At 37.6% G+C, this 22,219-nt stretch overlaps 1 protein-coding gene across 1 annotated transcript in view; it reads right to left on the reverse strand.

Annotated features, from left to right (window-relative positions):
- Positions 1-417: 417 nt before the first annotated feature.
- LOC126087843 (serine/arginine repetitive matrix protein 3-like) overlaps positions 418-22,219 on the reverse strand; it is a 42,878-nt gene continuing 21,076 nt past the window's right edge. Inside the window, exon 3 of the mRNA XM_049905698.1 lies at positions 418-597. Coding sequence (XP_049761655.1) covers positions 487-597 — 111 coding nt within the window. The 3' untranslated portion in view covers positions 418-486. The remainder of the gene's footprint in view (positions 598-22,219) is intronic.

Consider the following 22,219-nt stretch of genomic DNA (forward strand, 5'->3'; position numbering starts at 1 on the left):
TATTGTTTGCAGCTGAGTCATGAACATTTCCTTTCTTGCAAGAAGGTTTGCTTTTCCTGGTATTAATAATGGACTTGTTTTTTTCATTTGCATGTTTGTTTCTTTGTTTAATGAAACTGTCACTAATTTAGCCCCAAAGTCTCTGACCAAAAAAAAACCAAATCGTTACTGTTGACTCGATTCCGACTCATAGCGACCCTATAGGACAGAATAGAACTGCCCCATAGAGCTTCCAAAGAGGGCCTGGTGGATTCAAACTGCTGACCTTTTGATTAGCAGATGTGGCTCTTAACCACTACATCACCAGCGTTTCCAAGTCTCTGGCAGGATTGTAAAACTCCTCTCTGTAGAGTCAGACACCTCAGGTAGTCTTTTAGTTTTTTTCTTTCTCTCTCAGTCTTCCTCTCAGATCTTCTATCCTTCTGATCCAGTCTGGGCTGTTTTCTAGACCTGCTGCCCAGCCTGAGATATCCTTTCCCCACCATCCTAGGAATTGTCTTCTTTTTCTCCAGTATTAGATGCTTGTTCCTGGATCCCATTTCTTATGCTGTCCTGGTTTATGTGTTCATTTGTTGGTGCACATTTTCCAGTTGCTTCCTGAGGAAAGATACATGAAAGCAAAGGCTTTTGAGATCTTTCCTGCATAAACCAAAAAACCCAAACCCACTGCCGTCAAGTCAATTCTAACTCATAGCGACCCTATAGGACAGAGTAGAACTGCCCCACAGAGTTTCCAAGAAGCGCCTGGCGGTTTGAACTGCCAACCTTTTGGTTAGCAGCCATAGCACTTAACCAGCTATGCCACCAGGGTTTACATGCATATTTTATTCTATCTTCATACTTTAGCTAGGTATAAAATTTTAAGTTGGAAATTATTTTCTCCACCATTCTCTAGCTTCCCATGTTTCTGTTGAGAAGTCATTCTGGTTCTTAGTTCTTTTACATGGCCTATTTTTCCTCTCTGGAAACTTTTAGGATCTTCTCTTTATCCCTGGTGTCATGATATATTACCACCAATATGTCTTGGTATAGTCCTTTTAGTTTGGCAATTCATGTTCTTCAGTTCTGGGGACATTTTCTTAAATTATTTCTTTGGTAATGTCTCCCTCAATTTTTCCAAGCTCTTATTCAGGAACTCCTGTTAGTCAAATGTTGGACCTCTTCAAATGCTCCTTTACTTTTATTTTTTCATCTATTTCTATCTCTTTGTCTTTTCCTACTTCCTTGGAGATTTCCTCATTTAATCTTCCATTTCTTCTCTTAAATTTTTTTGGCTATTATATTTATATAATATAAATACTCTATATTTCAAAGGAGTAATTATTCTTGAGATGCATGTTTTTCAACAGCCTATGTTCCTGTCCTTTGCTTTTGCTGGTTCCATGCACAGAACCTATGCTAGTCTCTTTCTGATGGTTTTTCAACTTTGAATGGGGCTCACTACTTGCTGAAGAATAGAGTGGAGATGGGTGAAGCTGGGGATGGAGGAAATGGAGGAAAGTGCTCTATAATTCGAGTCTATAAAATGGGTATGTTGTAGCACTTAGGAATGTTTTAAAGCATGTAACAGAAAATTTAAAAAACTAGAAGAAAAAACTAGTGTCAGACAGATGGAATTTGCTATTTCAAATAACAAGAAATCTAGATATAAGTGACTGCTGGTATTTAATCTGTGGCCCAACCACATTAGTGTCAGCATCTCCACAATCTTCTCCTGATTTTTTCCTCACATTTGTAAGATGGCTACTTCAATCCTAGGCATTACACTTAAACTGAAGCCAGGAAGAAGTGGTAGAGGAATGGCACTAGCTATGTTTTTCTGGATTATCAGGAAAAGCAAAAGTTTTCCCAGAAGTCTCCAGAAGATATCCACTTTTGCATCATTCTCCAGAACCATGTCACACAGCCACATTTAACTGCTAGAGAAATAGGGAAAGCAAATATTCCTGCCAAAATAGAAAATAATAATAATAAACAAAAGAAAACATGGAGTGAAGACAAAAATGAAGCCAAACAAAACAATAGAACAATAATGACAAATTCAACACCTCTTTTACTACGAGAAATGAACTTTTCATCAGCCACATTATAAAGCAAAAAGCATGACAATCTAATCAGATCTACTGAAAAGTCAGTCAGTTGTCAAATTTTGCTAAGAAAGTATTTGAAATGCAGATTTATAGCACTATTAGTAAAGATGTGCTGTTAATAAAGTAAAAATTATTTTTCAAATATTTAGTCCATTTCTGTCTCATCAGTTTAAAATTTCTATTTTCATGTGTCTTATCACTTACATAATTCATGAGTTTACCACTACATGTTTGTAAGCTATAGAATAATAAAGAAACATAATTTGGGTGTGTCTGAAAATTTTTATTTTGATAATAGTTTACCAACAAAAAAGGTCTAGAGAAGACTGCCCCAGGCAGAGAACTTTTAGAACTCTGACTTTCCTCCTATCAGCCAGGGTTCTTGGTGTTAACCACAGAAATCACTCTAGCTAATCTAACCCCGAAAAGGAATATGTCAAAGATACTCAGTAGCTCACAAAACCTTTAGTTGAGCCAGCCATTGAGTCGATTTGGAGACTACACATCCGGTAGCAGTGCCCACCTACCCACACCACTGGACAAATCCACTGAAACCCTCTCTGCTGCCCCTGCTAAAGACCATACCCCATGTGGGACTGCGGTCACTTGGACTGGATGCCCAAAACTCTGCCACAACGCACCAGAGGCCAGATCTCTCCCCAGCCAGCCTGACCAGGAAATGGAATTCCCAAGGTAAATGCTTCATTTGGGCTCCCTTCCAAATCAAAGTCTCATTCCTGTGTAAATCCCAGTCTTTATGCTTGTAATTTTGGTAATTTACGTATGTGTTTCTTTCTTCTGTCTTGATTCATCTGGCCAGAAATCTGTGTTATTTTTTTTCCTTGAATTCGTTCATCAATAACACTGGTTCATTTTTCTATTTACTAATATTCTGAGTTTTGCTTTTATCTTTATTCATCCCTTGTCCCTGCTTTCCTAAGGCTTGTTTTTTATTTTCTTGAGTTGAATGCTCCATCCCCTTGTTTTTGCTCTAGTGTGAATAGTTTCGTGCTAAGAATTTGCCTCTAATGTCAGAGGTTTTGAAATGCAGTGTCATTACTACTACTTTTATCATCACCATCAATGTTGTTTTTTCTGTGTACTGTGATTTTAATACTCATTTCCTTTTTGATCTCAGTTAATAAAAGTGCTTTGTTTTGGTTTTGTTTCCAAGTTTTATAGGGTTTTTTTGTTGTTGTTGCTGTTAATTTAGTCTTGGGTTATTAATTTCTGGTTTTATTCCACTGTGATAAGATAGTATCTGCTTTGAGAAGTTAATTGAGGTTTACTGTGTGGCCTGATACACAACCAATTTTTGTAGATGTTCCATGGACACTGGACAAATCAATTATCTGTTTATAGGATATAAAATTTAATTTACATTTATTGAAACTGTCTTGTTGGTTTTACTCTTTTAGGTGCTCTCTAGCCCTAATTCCACCACCGGTTTGTCAGTGTGTTGTACTATGATGGCTCGAGTGTTGCTATGATGCTGGAAACTAAGCCACTGGAATTTCAAATACTAGGAATGTCACCCATGGTGGACAGGTTTCAGCAGAGCTTCCAGACTAAGACAGACAAGGAAGAAAGGCCTGGCAATCTACATCCAAAAATCAGCCGGTGATCACGGAGATGGCACAGGACTGGGCAGGGATTCGTTCCATTGTGCATGGGATCACCACGAGTTGGGGTTCACTTGATGGCAGCTAACAACAGCACAGAATTTACTCAAATTTGCCAATTGTCCAAATTACATTCTTTACAGTAATTTTTTTTTTTTTGCTAGCCCAGGATTCAATCAGGATTATGCATTACATTTCGTTTTTATGACTCTCTCTCTGCTTTTATCTGGAACAGTTTCTCAGCATTTCTTTGTCTTCCATAACATTGACTTTTTGAAGAGTAAAGGCCATTTATTTTATATAATATTCCTAAATTTTGGTTTGTTTCATGTTTCCTCATGATTAAATTTATGTTATGCATTTTGGGCAAGAATGTTTCATGTGCCAGTATCACATTGGTTTAATTACAGAGGATTTGTATTAAGTTTTATTATCTGTTAGAATTAGTCCCCCTACTGCCTCCTGATAGCTTTTCTTTTCCAGCGTTTTATTATTGCATGTTCATTTCTCCATATGAACTTCACCATTAAATCTGTCTAGTATTTTTATTGGGATCATGTTAAATTTATAAATTAACTTTGGAGGAATTGACATCTTTATGTTCTTTCATCAGCCTATACCAGAACGAGATGTCTTTTCATTTGTTCAAGTCTCTTTTGATGTCTTTCAGGAATGTTTTAAAGTGTTACTGCTATAGGTATGTACTATAAAGTTCTTGTTGAGTTGATAAGCACTTTATTTTATTTTTTAACCCTTGTCTTTTTCTTTATTTTCACTTTATTGTGCTTTAGGTTAAAGTTTATAGTGTAAATTAGTTTCCCATTGAAAATTTATATGCAAATTGTTTCGTGATATTGGTTGCAATCCCCACAATGTGTCAGCACTCTCCCCCTTTCCCTTTACACCTCGAGTTCCCCAAGTCCATTGACTAGATTTCCTGCCCCTTCCTGCCTTCTCCTCTTTGCTTTTGGGCGGGTGTTGCTCATTTGATTTCCTATACTTGATTGAACTAAGAAACACATTCCTCGTGTGTGTTATTGTTTGTTTTATAGGCCTGCCTAATCTTTGGCTGAAACCGTGGACTTTGGGAGTGGCTTCAGGTCTGAGGTAGCAAGGTGTCTGGGGACCATAGTCTCAGAGCTTCCTCCAGTCTTTGTCAGACCAGTAAGTCTGGTCTTTTTTTGTGAATTTTGTTCTACATTTTTCTCCCACTTTGTTTGGGACCCTCTACTGTGATCCCTGTCAGAGCGGTTGGTGGTGGTAGCCAGGTGCCATCTAGTTGTTCTGGGCTCAGGCTGGTGGAGGCTGTGGTTCATGTGGTCCATTAGTCCTTTGGATTAATATTTTCTTTGTGTCTTTGGTTTTCTTCATTCTCCTTTTCTCTGAATGTGATGGGACCAATAGATGTATTTTAGGTGGTTGCTTGCAAGCTTTTAATGCTCTAAACAGTCCTCACCAAAGTAGAATGTAGAACATTTTCTTTATGAACTACCTTATGCCAGCTTACCTGGACGTCCCCAAGACCATAGTCCCCAGCCCCCGGTCCCAGTAACTCCATCCCTCAAGGTGTTTGCATATGTCTAGGAAGCTTCTATGGCTTTCCCTCGGTCAAGTTGTGCTAACTTCCCCTATATTGTGTGTTGTCGTTCCCTTCATCAAAATGAATACTTGTCTACTTTATAGTTGGTGATTTCCCCCTCCCCAACACTCCCCTTTCTCATAACCATCGAAGATTGTTGTTTTTTTTTTTTTCTGTGTATAAACCTTTTCTTGGGTTTTTATAATAGTGGTCTCATACAGTATTTGTCCTTTTGTGATTGACTTATTTCATTCAGCATAATGCCCTCCAGATTCATTAATGTTGTGAGATGTTTTACGAATTCATCATTGTGCTTTAGTGTTGTGTAGTATTCCATTGTATTTATGTACCATAATTTATCAATTCTTCTGTTGATGGGCACTTAGGTTGTTTCCATGTTTTTGCTATTGTAAATAATGCTGCAATGAACATAGGTGTGCATATGTCCATTAGTGTGACTGCTCTTATTTCTCTAGGATATGTTCCTAAGAGTGGGATTGCTGAATTCTATGGTATTTTGATTTCTAGCTTTTTAAGGAGATGCCACATTGTTTTCCATAGTGGTTATACCATTTTAAATTCCCACCAGCAATGCATAAGAATTCCAATCTCCCTGCAACCTCTCCAACATTTATTAACTTCTGTTTTGTTTTTTTTTTTTTCAGTTAGTGCCAGTAATATTGGGGTAAGATGGTATCTTATTGTAGTTTTGATTTGCATTTCTCTAATGACGAATGATTCCTAGCCTTTCCTCATGTGTCTGCTAGCTGCCTGAATGTCTGTTTGTATCCTTTGCCCATTTTTTAATTGAATTGTTTTTGTTGTTGTTGTTATTGAGTTGTTGAAGTATTCTATAGATTTTAGAGATTAGACCGTCGTCAGATATGTTGGAGCTAAAAATTTTTTCACAGTACGTAGGTTCCCTTTTTACTCTTTTGGTGAAGTCTTTAGATGAGTATAAATGTTTAATTTTTAGGAGCTCTCAGGTATCTAGTTTATATTCTGGTGTTTGTGCATTGTTAGTTATGGTTTGTATTCTATTTGTGCCATGTATTAGGACCCCTAGTATTGTCCCTATTTTTTCTTCTACGATCTTTATCGTTTTAGGTTTTATATTTAGGTCTTTGACTTATTTTGAGTTAGTTTTTGGGTATGGCGTGAGGTATGGGTCCTGTTTCACTTTTTGACAGATGGACATCCAGTTGTACCAGCAACATTTGTTAAAAAGACTATCCTTTCCCAATGTACTTTGGTCCTTTGTCAAAGATCAGCTGACCATAGGTGGATAGATTTATGTCTGAATTCTTGATTCTGTTCCATTGGTCTATGTGTCTGTCACTGTTCTAGTACCAGGCTGTAGTGACGACCATGGCTGTAGAGTAAGTTTTGAGATCAGGTAGTATGAGACCTCCTACTTTCTTGTTTTTCTTCATTAACACCTTACTTATCCAGATCACCTCCCATTTCCATATAAGGTTGGTTATTAGTTTTTCCATCTCTTTAAAGAATGGTGTTGGAATTTGGGTCAGGATTGCATTATACTATAGATTGCTTTGGGTAGAATTGACATTTTCACAATGTTGAGTCTTCCTGTCCATGAGCATGGTATGTTTTTCCATTTGTGTAGGACTCTTTTGGTTTCTTGCAAGAGTGTTTTGTAGTTTTCTTTGTATAGAATTTTTATGTCCCTGGTTAGATAGATTCCCAAGCATTTTATCTTTTGAAGGACTATGATAAATGGTATTGTTGTCCTGATTTCTTTTTCGAAGTTCTCTTTGTTGGTGTATAGTAATCCACCTGATTTTTGTATGGTGATCCTGCTACTCTGCTGAATGTTTCTATTAGTTCCAGTAGTTTTCTTGTGTAATCTTTGGGGTTCTCTATGTATAGGACCATATCATCTGAGAATAGGGATGATTTTACTTCTTCCTTTCCAATTTGGATGCCCTTTATTTCTTTTTCTTGCCTTATTGCTCTAGCTAGCATTTCCAGCACAATGTTAAAGAGAAGTGGTGATAAAGGGCATCCTTGTTGTGTTCCCATTCTCAGGGGGAGTGCTTTCAGCCTCTCTCCATTGAGAATGATCTTGGCTGTTGGTTTTGTATGTTGTTTTTGTTAAGTGTCATTGAGTTGATTCCAACTCATAGCAACCCTGTGTACAACAGAGTGAAACACTGCTCAGTTCTGCACCATTTTCACAATCATTGCTATATTTGGGCCCATCTTTGCAGCCACTGGTCAATCCATCTCGTTGAGGATCTTCTTCATTTTTTGCTGACCCTCTACTTTATTAAGCATGATGTCCTTCTCCAGGGACTGGTCCCTCCTGATAACATGTCCAAAGTGCGTGAGACAAAGTCTTACTATCCTTACTTCTAATGAGCATTCTGGCTGTACTTCTTCCAAGACAGATTTGTTCATTCTTCTGGCAATCCATGGTATATTCAATATTCTTCACCAACACCATATTTCAAGAGCATCAATTCCTCTTTGGTCTTCCTTATTCACTGTCCAGCTTTCACATGCATATGACCTTGTTCTGACTGATGATATTGAGCTTTTCCATCATCTCTTTCCACAGATCTAGCCAATTTGATTCCTGTGTATGCCACCTGGCAAGGTTCATGTGTATAGTTGCCATTTATATTGTTGAAAAAAAGGTATTTGCAATGAAGAAGTCATTGGTCTTACAAAGTTCTACCATGTGATCTCTCCAGCGTCATTTCTATCACCAAGACCATATTTTCCAACTACCAATCCTTCTTTGTTTCCAACTTTTGCATTCCAGTTGCCAATAATCATCAATGCATCTTAATTGCATGTTTGATCAATTTCAGACTGCAGAAGTTGGTAAAAATCTTCAATTTTTTGGTTTTGTATAGATGCCTTGTATTATGTTGAGGAATTTCCCTTCTATTCCTATTTTATTGAGAGTTTTTTTTTTTTTTTTATCAGGAATGGGTGTTGGATTTTATCAAATGCCTTTTCTGCACTGATGGGGATGATCATGTGAGGGAGACCCTCAGTGAAATAGGTTGGTGCAATAGTCGCAATGATGGACTCGAACAAGCTAGATATTGAGGATAACGCAGGACTGGGCAATGTTTTTTCTGGTTACCATGAGTCGGAGTCACCTCAACAGCTGCTACCTAAATGTCTAGTACAGAGACCAAATACTACAGAATTTGAGAGGAGCCTGGACCATCTATGGGAGTTTTTGGTACAGGAGAGGTAGATAGAGCTGAGCCCCAAAGGGAGGGAATCCTTAGCCAAAGGGAAGGAGGGAAAGAGTAAATGAATAAAGGGGACATTTGGTGTGGTCTATGTGAGCTATACATATATATAATGTGTATATATATATACATATACATTTTATATATGTATATATACTGTATACCTGTGTATATATATATATATATATATATATATATATATATATATATATATATATATATATATATATATATATATAAAATGATGCTTTCTTTTTATCATTAGCGAATGCAAATTACCTTCTTTCCCCTGTAGCTTGGAAGACGTTTTGGTCTTTCCAAAGCTGTGGATACAGTTATTGATTCAGGACCTCTAATTTTCTTTGCTTTTCTCGTGAATGAATAAAATGATGCACTGTAGATTACCTTTATGAAACAATACAGTTGTTTACTGCAGAATCTTTGAGCTTTTCTAAATATGGTTTGGTAATGGAATCCATTTTATGTATCTGAAAATAATTTTCCCATTTTTGGTTATCCTTTTTTTTTTTTTTTCCCTCAGCACCACCCATTCAAAAAATATTAGTATGATAACTAGATAATTCTTCATGAGGATGAACTTAAGGAGAGGTACAATCATATTTAGGGCTTTTAGAAAAGCATTCACAAAGAATGGACTGAGACATTCTGGAGAAATGATGCTGGATCTTTAAACAGATGAAAAGACCATTTAGGCAGAAGATGTACCTTAGAAAAGAGAAGGAAAAAGTAGGCAATAAATATGTTGCACCCTCAAATTTAGAGAAAATGAAATGTATGAAAGAAAAGATTAAATATGAGAGGATAATAGAACAAAAAGAATAGGGAGATTCAGAGCTAAGGAAAAAAATAAAGGACTAAAAATGTCTTTATATAACTTATTTTATAAATAAGAATAAAAAGCAAAGAAGAACCCAGATCTCACAGAAAAGAAAAAGATAAAGAATTAAAGCAATTAGAAATAAAGTGAGGTATGAAATTTTTTTTTTTATGAAAAATACACTGAGAAACCAAACACATAGTTAAATGCTACTCTGAAATAAAGAGCAAACAAATGAGACACAAAAAATTGTTTCAAAAATATAATATTAAAAAAAAAAATCCCTGAAATGAAGAAAGAGCTATATTTTCAAATTCAGACAATTGAAAACAACAATGTTCCTGTGAAAAATATGATATAGAATCATCAAAACTGAGGCATGTCCTAGAGAGCTTTCTCAATTCCAATGATAAAGAAGAATCTTATTGGCATACAGGCAAGCTACCTATATTTGGGAATAAGATCAAGTAGGGCTCTGTTCATCTCTAAAAGGACGATGCCAGAAGACAGGGGTGCAAGTCTACAAAGTATTGATTGAGGGAGAAAAATGAGAGTTCCATCTCATTGCCAGGAACTTTTCATTTCCATATGAAAGACGGCAACAGTAAGACATTTTCAAATATGCAAAGACTCAGAGAACATAGATATAAGGATCCTTCTTTAAAAAAAAAAAAAAAAGACTACTTTCATGACAACCCAGTCAACCCAGAGATGAAACAAAATAAAGAATTCAGGAACAAGGAAATCATCGTGTTAAAAAAATAATAATAAATTAAAACTAAAGATTGGAATCAAAAGCAAATGTGTAATATAACTAAAAATTTAGAAGTGATGGAGGGCATGTGGGCTAAAAGAAATACGGTCAATCCTCATTATTTGCGAATTCCTTATTTACAGATTTGCCTACTTGCTAAAATTTATTTGTAACCCCAAAATCAATACTCACAGCACTTTTGTAGGTTTTAACTGGAGAAGGAGGCTATAATTTTGCTCTCAAATCCTAGAGATCTGTTCTGTTATTCTTCTTTAAGAACTTCTGGAAAGTCTGTCCAGCATCTCTTTTTGCCATTGACATTTCAACTACCCCTGGGGTCATAAAACTCAAGCGGCAAAGTAGTTTGAACTACAGCTTGGATCTGCTGCAGAGCCTTTTCCCTCAAAACTGGTAGGGTGCCCCAACAAGAATGAACTGGAAAACACACAACTGTAGCATGTGTTGCTTCCAAAATCCAAAGAGGCAAATCAAACATGATGTCTCTTTTTTAGTGGTAGGCAGTACAAGATAATTTGTCAATCTTTTTGAAAGGGATATCTCAGCATGCTTGAGACCCATGAACCTCCTAAAACCTCTCTGAAATTCGGTATTTGTCTCCCACCCTCTGGCACACATGTTTCTTACTAAGATATCTAAGGTGCCTGCTACTTGCTCCTCAGCAGGACCAGTCATCATTATGTCATCAATATAGTAGATGCGTTTGAATTTCTGTAGGATGTCAAGACATGATTTCTACTGAGTAGATTATGGTAGAGAGCAGGAGAGTTGGCACAGAAAGCAGGAGACTTAGTTGTCTCAGAGGAGGCAAGTAAAGGTGTACCATTATCCCTGTAGGTGAAAGCAAACTTCTTCAGGAGTCCTTGCAAACTGATATAGAGGAAAAAGTATTTTCCAGATCAACAGCTGTGTACTAATTATCAGGAGCTAGGTTGATTTGCTCTAGGGAAGATATTACATCTGAAACAGCAACTGCAATTGGCATCTTTACCTGATTAAGTATGTAATAATTGTAGTGAAATGAGTTCCTTTATGTGGCCGTTTGCCTTGGTTTTTTTGAAAAACAGTTTCAGAGATTTTTAACCCTAAGCCCTGAGGAGTTACCTTTACCCTAGTTTTCTACTCTAGAGGGTTGGCTACTTTTTGCCAGGTTGATGGACATTTCCTGGGTAAGCTGTAAACAATTTGGTTTTGATGCTTTTGTCTGGTCCTAAGTATCCACCTTGCAGGAATCGGTCAGCAGACTATGCAAACGAGGTGAGTTGTACCCTACTATGCAAATGAAGTATCTGGACTACCAAGAGGGTATTGGTCAGTTTGTGGTACTGGTGGGAGTGCCATGCCTTGAAAGTGACAAGGAGTTGTGTATGTATAGACAGTGAGAGGCCCCACAGAGGTTTTAGAGACAGAAAGTAGCAGGAAGAGAAGCAGCAGGAAAAAGCAGAGGGAAGAAAGAAAAGAAGCAGAAAGAAAGAGGAGGGACTTCCTAAAAGAGTCGTAACACTGTCAAGGGCTGTAACAATGAAGACACAGCAGCAGGCCCAGAAGGAGCCCAGAAGTAGAGCCAGCAACAACAAACAGCAGGGCCAAGAGAAGCCTGTCCTGAGGGGGCTGAGAGGAGCCTGTCCTGAGGGGGCCGAGAGGAAGTCTATCCTCAGAGAGCTGAGAGGAGGCCTGAATGGCTGAGAAGGAGTGTTTGCATAGCATAGAGGGCTTGCTTGCTTGCACAGCAGAGAGGAGCTAAGAGAGCTGTCCTGCACTGAAGAAGGGAGACTTTTGCCTACATACTTCCGGAAACTGATCCAGAGTTGTAGTCTGTTGATCCTGATCTCAGGTTGTACCTTGTTCCTTAACAAACCACTTATCTGTAAGTATGGTCTGTGAGTTTTTTTGTGGCCATTACAACGGATCATTGAACCCAGAAGAGAAGTAGAGAGTGCCATGGGAGGGATGGCTGGTGTTAGAATTGGTAAAAAGTTTGGAGGGTGAAGGTGTGTCTCACCTCCACCTCATAAGGATCATCCTTGAGCTGATCTTGATTCTCACTATTCCCCCCCGAAGTTAGACAGGTTCTGACGCTACTACTATGCTACTACTCCTACCCACCCCGTTTTACAGTAATCAACTGTCATTCTCCAAGATCCCACCACCTTCTCACAGACAAAACAGGCAAGTAGGGCTGAGTTAGAATTAATATCCTTATATCTTCCAAGTCTTTGATAGTGGCACTAATCTCTGAAATTCCTCCAGGGATGCTTTTCGTTTACACCCTGGTAGGGAAGGAAAGTTTCAAGGGCTTCCGCTTGGTTCTTCCTACCATAATAGTCCTCACTCAATAGATCAGGGAGCCAATATAGGGATTCTTTTAGTTGCTGAATATATCTGTTTCAATTATATGTTCAAGAACTATAGAAATAGCCACTTTGTTTTGTTAATCTTAGGATGTATTAACGAACAAACACCAACTCATATATCTAAAATAAAATGACCTTGAAAGTCACAGTATGGATATAGACATACTCCCAACATACTAGGTAAATGAAAATATAAAAATACAGTCCTTAGCATCAGATTATGATCTCTGATACCATTATCTACTAAAAGGAATCAGGTTTTCTTAGGTAAATGACTGATTCCATGTCTGGGACAAGAAAATTAGAAAATTACAAGAAAATTATGGAACATCTTGCCATACCAAAAAGCAAAGAACCTGTCAAAGACTACTGTGGTCATCATGTCAAAAGGATTTATGATGTAGCTTGAAGAGCTCCCAATGGCCAAAGATGGGACAACGTGAATATCAATAAAAATGATAATTTCAATGGATTGAAATAGGTCAAATATTTTAAAATCCATAAGTTAATAATGACACTACAAAAGAAAAAAAGAAATGGAGAAATTAATGAGTTACCGTTGGTGAATACTAAAAACCCAACTCATTATTTCGGAAAATTAAGTAAAGGGAAAGAATCAACCATTTATCCTGACTTTTCTAATCAGGGTAACAAAATAGTTGATTAGGGAAAATTTGTCCTTAGAGATGTATTCCAGTTAATAAATAAAGAAGAAACTATAGCATGTAATATCACCATTTTGCAACCCATAATGAATTAATGGATCTATTAAAAATGAGATATTATTGAACATTATTAAAAATGTAATGACTAGACAATATGTGCCTATTGATGGAAGTAGATAACACTATCTATGAAGTAGTGTCAAAATGTTGAAGCCTCTTGACCGACATACCAGTTTACAGCAAATACAAGAGACCAAGGAGCACATTAAACAACATCATGGAAATGAACTCTTCAAAATCAAGGCTGTGGGAATCAGAACAAACAATTTGGACTTTTTGACAAATACTTTGGAAGGAAAAAAATCTTTAAAAAGATGGAGTAGGAAACCGTTAGCTTAAAAGACACAGTTACAATGTATGAGCTTTATTTGGCTCATGATTTTGAACAAACAGACCACAAGAAATTTATGAGACAATTGAGGGAATCTGAATGCTGATTATATATTGGATGATATTACAGAATTATTGTCAATTTTTAAAAGTGTGATAATGGTATTGTGCTTAATTATTGTTTGTGTGTGTGGTTATTTTTTTATGTGTGTTTATCATTTAGAGATACACATTGAAATATTTACAGATGAAATTATACATGAGGGATTTGCTTCAAAATATTTTAGGTATGGGGAAGTGATGAGAATTCAAACAAGAGTGGCCATTAGTTGATAATTGTTAAAACTGGATAATAGATACAATGTGGATTCATTATACTGTTTTTCATACTTTTGCATATGTTTGAAAATTTCCAAAATCAAAAGCTTTAAAGATTTATCAAATGAATATAAGGGTTGTAATATTAAAATCGAATAAGGTTAATTTAAATGAAAAAGTATTTTCCAAAACACTTTATAATGTTAAAGGGGACTAATCCACAATGAAGATACAGCAGCCAAGAAGCTTTTTGTAATAAATAAATTCATAGGACAAAACTGCAGATAATAATAAGAAATTGGTGAAAACAATGGTGGTGACTATAATCAATTTCTCTCAGCACATGACAGATAAAGTAAACAAAAAATAAATAGGCCTATAAAGGCTCGAATTATGTAATCAATAAGGCTGAATTCTACATCCTGAGCATAGTGAACACTTTCTTTGCAAGTATCAATACTATATTTATAAAAATCAATCTTTGGATAGGCCAAAAGAAAACTACATAAATTCCAAAGAGTTGAATAAAATAAGACCCCATTCTGTTTTCATAGCATAATAAAACTAGAAATTAATAACAAAAATAGGATTAAAAAAACTTTTATACATTGCTGTTGGAAATGTTAAATGGTACAACCATTTCACAATACAGTCTGGCAGTTTCTTAAAAAATTAAACTTATTTTTTCAGCATGATCTAGGCATTCCCCCCCCCCAATAAAAAATTGCTGTCGAGTCTATTCTAGCTTATATCGACCCTACAGGACAGAGTAGAACAGCCCCATAGGGCTTCCAAGGCTGTAATCTTTACAGAAGCAGGCTGCCACATCTTTCTCTTGCAGAGTGGCAGGTGGGTTTGAACCACTGACCTTTTGGTTAGCAGCTGAGCACTTAACCATTGTGCCACCAGGGTTCCTATTATCCAAGAGAAAAGAAAGCGCATGTCCATACAGAGACTTGTCCATGAATAATCCCAGCAGCTTCATTTGTAATAGTCCCAAAGTGGTAACTACTCAAATGTTCTTCAACAGCTAAATGGATAAACAAATTGTGGTATATCCAAACATTGGAACAACACTCAGCAATGAAAAAAAGAACTAGGGATACATAGAATAAAAGAGATGAATCTCAAAAGAATTGTGCCGAGCAAAAGAAGCCAGACAAAAAAGAGTATGTGCTATATGATTCCATTTATATAAAAATTCTAGAAAATGCAAACTAATCTATAACAGAAAGCAGATCAGAGGTTTTTTGGGGGGTGAGAGTGATTACACCGGGGCACGAGGACATTTTTGGGAGTGATGGCTATATCCATTTGTCAGAGTTTATCAAATTGTACACTAATGATACATGCAGTTTATTGTATGTCAAGAATGTCATTTTTTAAAAAATCCTAGGAAATATACGTGTAAAAATAATCCTAAGAAATATACAGGATCTAAATAAGAAAACTCCACTCGTCTGTCAATTTGTTTGGACTGTGGTGGCTTGCGTGTTGCTGTGATGCAGAAAGCTATGCCACCGGTATTTCAAATACCAGCAGGGTCATCCATGGTGGATAAGTTTCGGCAGAGCTTCCAGACTAAAACAGACTAGGGAGAAGGACCTGGTGGTCCACCTCTGAAAAACTGGCCAGTGAAAACCGTATGAATAGCAGCAGAACGTTGCCTGATATAGTGCCAGAAAATGAGCCCCCCAGGTTGGAAGGCACTTAAAATACCACTGAGGAAGGGCTGCCTCCTCAAAGTAGAGTCGACCTTAATAATGTGGATGGAGTAAACCTTTCCGGACCTTCATTTGCTGATGCGGAACGACTCAAAATGAGAAAAAACAGCTGCAAACATCCATCAATAATCAGAACGTGGAATGTACAAATTATGAATCTAAGAAAATGGAAGTCGTCAAAAATGAGATTGAACACATAAAGATCAATAGCCTAGTCATTAGTGAGCTGAAATGGACTGGTACTGGCCATTTTGAATTGGACAATCATATAGTCTACTATGCCAGGAATGACAAATTGAAGAGGAATGGTGTCACATTCATTGTCAAAAAAAAAACATTTCAAGATCTATTCTGAAGTACGATGCTGTCAGTGATAGGATAATATCCATTCACCTACAAGGAAGACCAGTTAATACAACTATTATTTAAATTTACACACCAGCCACTAATCCCAAAGATGAAGAAATTGAAGATTTTTACTAACTTCTGCAGGCTGAAATTGACCAAACATGCAATCAAGATGTGTTAGTAATTACTGGGGATTGGAATGTGAAACTTGGAAGCAAAGAAGGATCGGTAGTTGGAAAATATGGCCTTGCTGACAGAAACAATGCCAGAGATTGCATGATAGAATTTTGTAAGACCAACTACTTATTCAATGCAAATACCTTTTTTCAATAACATAAATGGCAACTACACACACGACCTCACTGGATGGAATTCACAGGTATCAAATTGACTATATCTGCGGAAAGAGACGATGGAGAACTCTATATCATCAGTCAGAACAATGCCAGGAGCTGACTGTGGAACAGGCCATCATCAACTCCTCATATGCAGGTTCAAGTTGAAGCTGAAGAAAATTAAAACAAGTCCACAAGAGCCAGAGTACAACCTTGCATATATCCCACCTGAATTTGCAGACCATTTCTAGAATAGATTGCCGTGTGGAACACTAATGACCAGAAACCAGAGGAGTTGTGGGATGACATCAAAAACATCATACATGAAGAAAACAAAAGGTTGTTAAAAAGACAGGAAAGAAAGAACAGACCAAAATGGATGTCAGAAGAGACTCTGAAACTTGCTTTTGAATGAAAAGGAGCTAAAGCAAACAGAAGAAATAATCACATAAAAGAGGTGAACAGAAGATTTCAAACGGCAGCTTGAAAAGACAAAGTAAGGTATTATAACGAAATATGCAAAGACCTGGAGTTAGAAAACCAAAAGGGAAGAAAACACTCGGCATTTCTCAAGCTGAAAGAACTTTGAGGACTAAGGTGCACCTGACCCAAACCATGGTGTTTTCAATCACCTTATATGCATGTGAAATCTGGACTATGAATAAGGAAGACCAAAGAAGAATTGGTGCCTTTGAATTATGGTGTTGGTGAAAAATACTGAATATACCATGGACTGCCAGAAGAACAAACAAATCTGTCTCAGAAGAAGTACAGCCAGAATGCTCCTTAGAAGCAACGATGGTAAGACTTCATCTCATGTACTTTGCGCATGTTATCAGGAGGAATCAGCCGCTGGAGAAGAACACCATGCTTGGTAAAGTAGAGGGTAAGCGGAAAAAGAGGAAAACTCTCAATGAGATGAATTGGCACGGTGACTACAACAACCAGATTGACATAGCAATGATTGTGAGGATGGCGCAGGACTGGGCAGTGTTTTGTTCTGTTGTACACAGGGTTGCCATGAGTTGGAACTGACTTGATAGCACCTAACAACTACAACAACAAATGAGAAAAACTTAAAACTCTATAAAAAAAAATAGATACGAAATTCATGGAAAGGCAAACTTCACTCTTTGATAGAGGCATTCAATTTCATAAATTTGGTGCAGTAAAAAAACTAAGGTGGTGCCTGGCTACAACCAATGACTGCCCTGACAGGCAACACAACAGAGAACCCCTGAGGGAGCAGGAGAGCAGTGGGATGCAGACCCCAAATTCTAGTAAAAAGACCAGACTTAATGGTCTGACTGAGACTAGAACGACCCCAGTGGTCATGGTCCCCAGGCCTTCTGTTAGCCCAAGACAGGAACCATTCCCAAAGCCAACTCTTCAGACAGGGATTGGACTGGACTATGGGATAGAAAATGATACTGGTGAGGACTGAGCTTCTTAGATCAAGTAGACACACGAGACTATGTGGGCATCTCCTGTCTGGAGGGGAGATGAGAGGGCAGAGGGGGTCAGAAGCTGGCCGAATGGACATGAAAAGAGAGAGTAGAGAGAAGGAGTGTGCTGTCTCATTAGAGGGAGAGCAACTAGGAGTATATAAAACCCAAAACCCAAACCCAAACCCACTGCCATCGAGTCGATTCCGACTCATAGCTACCCTATAGGACAGAGTAGAACTGCCCCACAGAGTTTCCAAGAAGCGCCTGGTGGATTTGAACCGCCGACCTTTTGGTTAGCAGCTGTAGCACTTGACTACTACGCCACCAGGGTTTCCAGGAGTATATAAATTTTTGTATGAGAGATTGACTTGATTTGTAAACTTTCACTTAAAAAGCACAATAAAAATAAAAAACTAAGGGATATTGATTTACTTATTTGAAGTTGAAGAATGATTCCAAAATTATTCTTCAAAAAATGAAACACATGAAAATATCCAGGATATTCAGAAATAGAAAACTGGCACAGGAATGAACAAATGAATGGAAGAGAATGGAGAGTACAGAAATAAACCCAGGGACAGAGAGGAGTCTGGGATAGGATAAAGGTGGTATTTCTGATCAGTAGGGAGAGAATGATTTAACAATTGAAATGGGATAACAATCTAACTATTGAGGAGTGGAGGAGCTGTATTACACTGTCTCTTTTGACACCAAAAACAAACAAAAAAATTCTAAAGGAATAAAAAAAATTAATGTTAAAAAATGAAACCATCAAAACACTAAAACAAAGCATGGATAAACATGTTGAAAACTTTGGAATTGGAAAAGCCTTTAGTAAGCTTGAGCAAACTCTAAAATGAATAATGGGAAACACTGATCAATTTAACCACAAGACATTTTTAAAACTTCTGTAATAAAAAAGACAGGAAAAAGGTAAACTGTAAAAAGCATTCGGAAGCAAAGGGCTAATTCCTTGGTTTACAAAGAGCTCTTTACATATCAGTAAGATAAAATATAAACAACCTAACAAAAACGGACAAAATAAATGGGCAGTTCAAAGAAAAAAATGTAAATAGCCATCGAACATGCAAAAAGGTGCCAATCTCTATAACTAAATGTGAAGATTAGCGCTGTTTTAGTTGTCTCTTGCTGTATGACAAATCATACCAAAGCTTAGTGACTCGAAACAACAATAAACATTTCTTATCTCTGACAGTTTTTGTGGATTAGGAATGACTTATCTGGGCAGATCTGGCTTGGGATCTTTCATGAGGTTGCAGTAAAGATGCTGACTGGGGCTGCAGTCATCTGAAGACTTGACTGGGACTAGAGCATCCATGTCCAAGGTGGCTTAATTGCATGACTGGCAAGTTGGTTGTGGCTATTGGCAAGAGGCTTCAGTTCCTCCCCAAGTGGGTCTTTCCATAAGGCTGTTTGTGCGTCCTCACAATATGGTGACTAGCTTTTTCAGAGCAAACAACCCAAGAGAGCAAGGTAGAGGCCCCGATGGCTTTCACAGCCTAACCTCAGCAGTCACACATATCACTTCTACCACCCTCTATTGTAAACACAGGGCCAGCTACAGAGGCATAAGACCTGTGCAGCTGTTACAGAGCCCTTGTGTTCAATAGAGCCCCATGTTGTCTTAATGCTCTACTATTGCCATCTGGGTATTCTTAATAATTTTGTCTTTGAACTTGTGTTTTGTAAGTGAAGTCTGATGGGACAATGGGGTACGCACCTGAGCAGAGGAGATACATGCCACACAATATGTGTGTCTACTGCTGTTCCTCGTTGCCCCATTCACTACAGTGTTAGCAGTGCCCTATGAGCTCAGAATTGTGGTAGGCCCAGGATGCATGGGATGTCAGTGAGACTCAAAGCAAGTACAGGTAAGCATGGTTTGGAAGCCACAGGTTTCTGCAGAGTCCTGGTACAATGTACATGTATCAACAAGTTCATTTTGTGCAGCTTTTCCACTGTTCTGGCAAGAACAAAGTGCACATGCATGTATGAGCTAAAGAATACAAATCCTGTGATTTTGATAATTCCACATATGAGTTAAATGCTCTGATATTTGTATTTAAAATTGGCATTGCATAATATAAAGGTGAATGGTAAAATTTATGCTAAAATTTTTCAATTTAATTTTTCATTACTAAATGGACATTAAATAGCAAATTGAAAAAACACCATGACAAGCCAAGAGAGAGACCATGGAAGAAAAGGAAAAGCTTTGTATTTCAGTATCTTTATCAGCACTTACTCCTACTTTTTGAACAAGGGGCCCCACATTTTCATTTTGCACTGGGCCTCGCAAAGTATGTACCCAGCCTTGGTTACAAAGACCAGTTCTGATTCAATGTGAGCAGAGACTCACAAGGTGTGGATACCAGGAAGCCAGGATCACTGGAGCCTGGCTACCACAAACATCAATAAGTTTATTTATCACCTCTAAAGTCAGAAAATATTTAAATATCAGTGTTGATGAAGGGGTTGAGAAAGAGGTGTACTGCATTTGGGAAGGTCCGCTGGTAAATTTTTGGAGGTCAATTTTGCAACATTGATGAAAAATTCAACCGCACATGCCTGTAGCCCAACAAATTCATTTACAGGACTTTTGCCCGAAAACACTCCCACAATTGTGCAAAAGTATACAAGAATGTTCACTGCAGCATTGTTAGTGATCATGAAAAATTGGAAAAAGAAAATATTGTGTTTAGCAGTGAAAATTTGGAACCAGATACATCTTTATCTACTGACCTGAAAATACATGTGCAATAGACTGCTAAACAGAACAAGTACATTGTAGTGTGTTTAATGCGGTGCCATTCAAGATTTTTGTAGAAAGGAGAAGTTAATAGTGGTTATCTCTGGAGAGCGAGGTTGGGTATGAACTGGTGGGAGAGGGTGGGAGGGGAGAATTTTACCTTGTATATTTCTCTGTGTGTGTTATGAATAATGGACACTACTTTAAATTTTCAACTAAACTTTAAAATCTCTTTCTATTCCATTGTGTTAATTATCCCTTCTAATCAATCTAAAAAATCGGAAAAAATTCTAATTTGATTTAAAACTTTCTAATACAATCTAAAAAAAGATCATCAGCTCATTAATTCACATGTTCAAATTATGTTTAATTGCTGACCAGACAAGGCCGAAAATAGAGACGATGTCCGTGTCACCCAATTGCCAGGAATCCATTAATAAATACACTTGATAAGATGACTTTCAACCAGATCTACCTTATTGCTTTGATATCAAAGCCCCTCAGATATCTTTTGAAGAGTCCTTACATTTAAAAACTAGACACATCATGCCTTCAGCACTCTCCAGGAGCAGGCTTAGGGAACCTATCTAAAAAGAAAGTCTCGGTAAACTCCCTTTCATTTTGTAAGTGGTCACAAACAATCTCCAGTGGTTTTGCTTCCTCTGAACACCAAAACCTTACTTCTAATAGTTAGGAAGGGTCTGTCCAGACCAGGGGACTAACAAGATGCAAACTAGCAGCCTGTGAACCACATCCAGCCCATGAATATGTTTTGTTTGTTCTACACAGTGTTATTGCAAAATTTGAATTCGTTGTTAAATTTACAAAGAGTGAAACCTCAGATAAGAGTCCAGATTTCCAGCATCTCAAAAAATTAGAAGCCACAGAAACACCTGGACCTCGTTCCAGTACGGTAACAATCAGCTTGAGCTGAGTGTAGCTGCCCATTTTATGAAGGGCATAAGCTTCACAGTTTTTCTCACAGTCTCTACTGCTCCTTCTTATTTTATACCTAGTTTGCTTCAATTGCTTACATTTCCTGTCTAGCTCTGTAGGCATTTGCATATAACAAGTTTATTAAGAAACCCAACTTACTGTATTTTTATTTAACAACCATTTATACAAAAATTACTGTGTGCCAGGCACTGTTCTAAGTGCTTTATGAATAGTAACTCATTTAACCCTCAGACCTTACGAAACCTTATGATCCCCATTTTACAGATGAGGAAACTGAGGCCCAGAGAAATTAAGTAACATGTCCAAGGTCACTCAGCTAACAAGCGGAGGAGTTAACATTTCAAGGCAGGTACTCAGGCTCCAAAGTCTATGCTTTTAACCACTGCTATGAATTAGTGTTTTTTTTGTTGTTGTTGTTGTTCTTTAGAAGCCCTTTCCCTAGTAGATAGAGGACTCTCCTAATAATCTATTAGATTAATTTCCCAAAATTCAGTTACCTTTTTTGTTTTAAAAAGGCATTAGTTGCAATGTTATTTCATCCTCCCCTCTCTACCTCACCCCCGACTAAACTAGTGTCTTTGAGCGGAACCAGCAGGACACACCTGCCTGCTCCCATAGCCCCTTCTTCCTGGTGACTTCTCTCTCACCAGGGCAAGGAGGAGGGATAGGGAAACAGGGATCTTCTTCCATGTTACAAGCCTCTCTCGGCTCCTGTGGGCTTGGCGTGAACAGGTGCCTCCAGTGGGCTCTACTGATGAGGCACTAGGCACTGGAGC

The sequence above is a fragment of the Elephas maximus genome, chromosome 13 (genome assembly GCF_024166365.1).
Source record: "Elephas maximus indicus isolate mEleMax1 chromosome 13, mEleMax1 primary haplotype, whole genome shotgun sequence".
In the NCBI taxonomy this organism is placed as follows: domain Eukaryota; kingdom Metazoa; phylum Chordata; class Mammalia; order Proboscidea; family Elephantidae; genus Elephas; species Elephas maximus.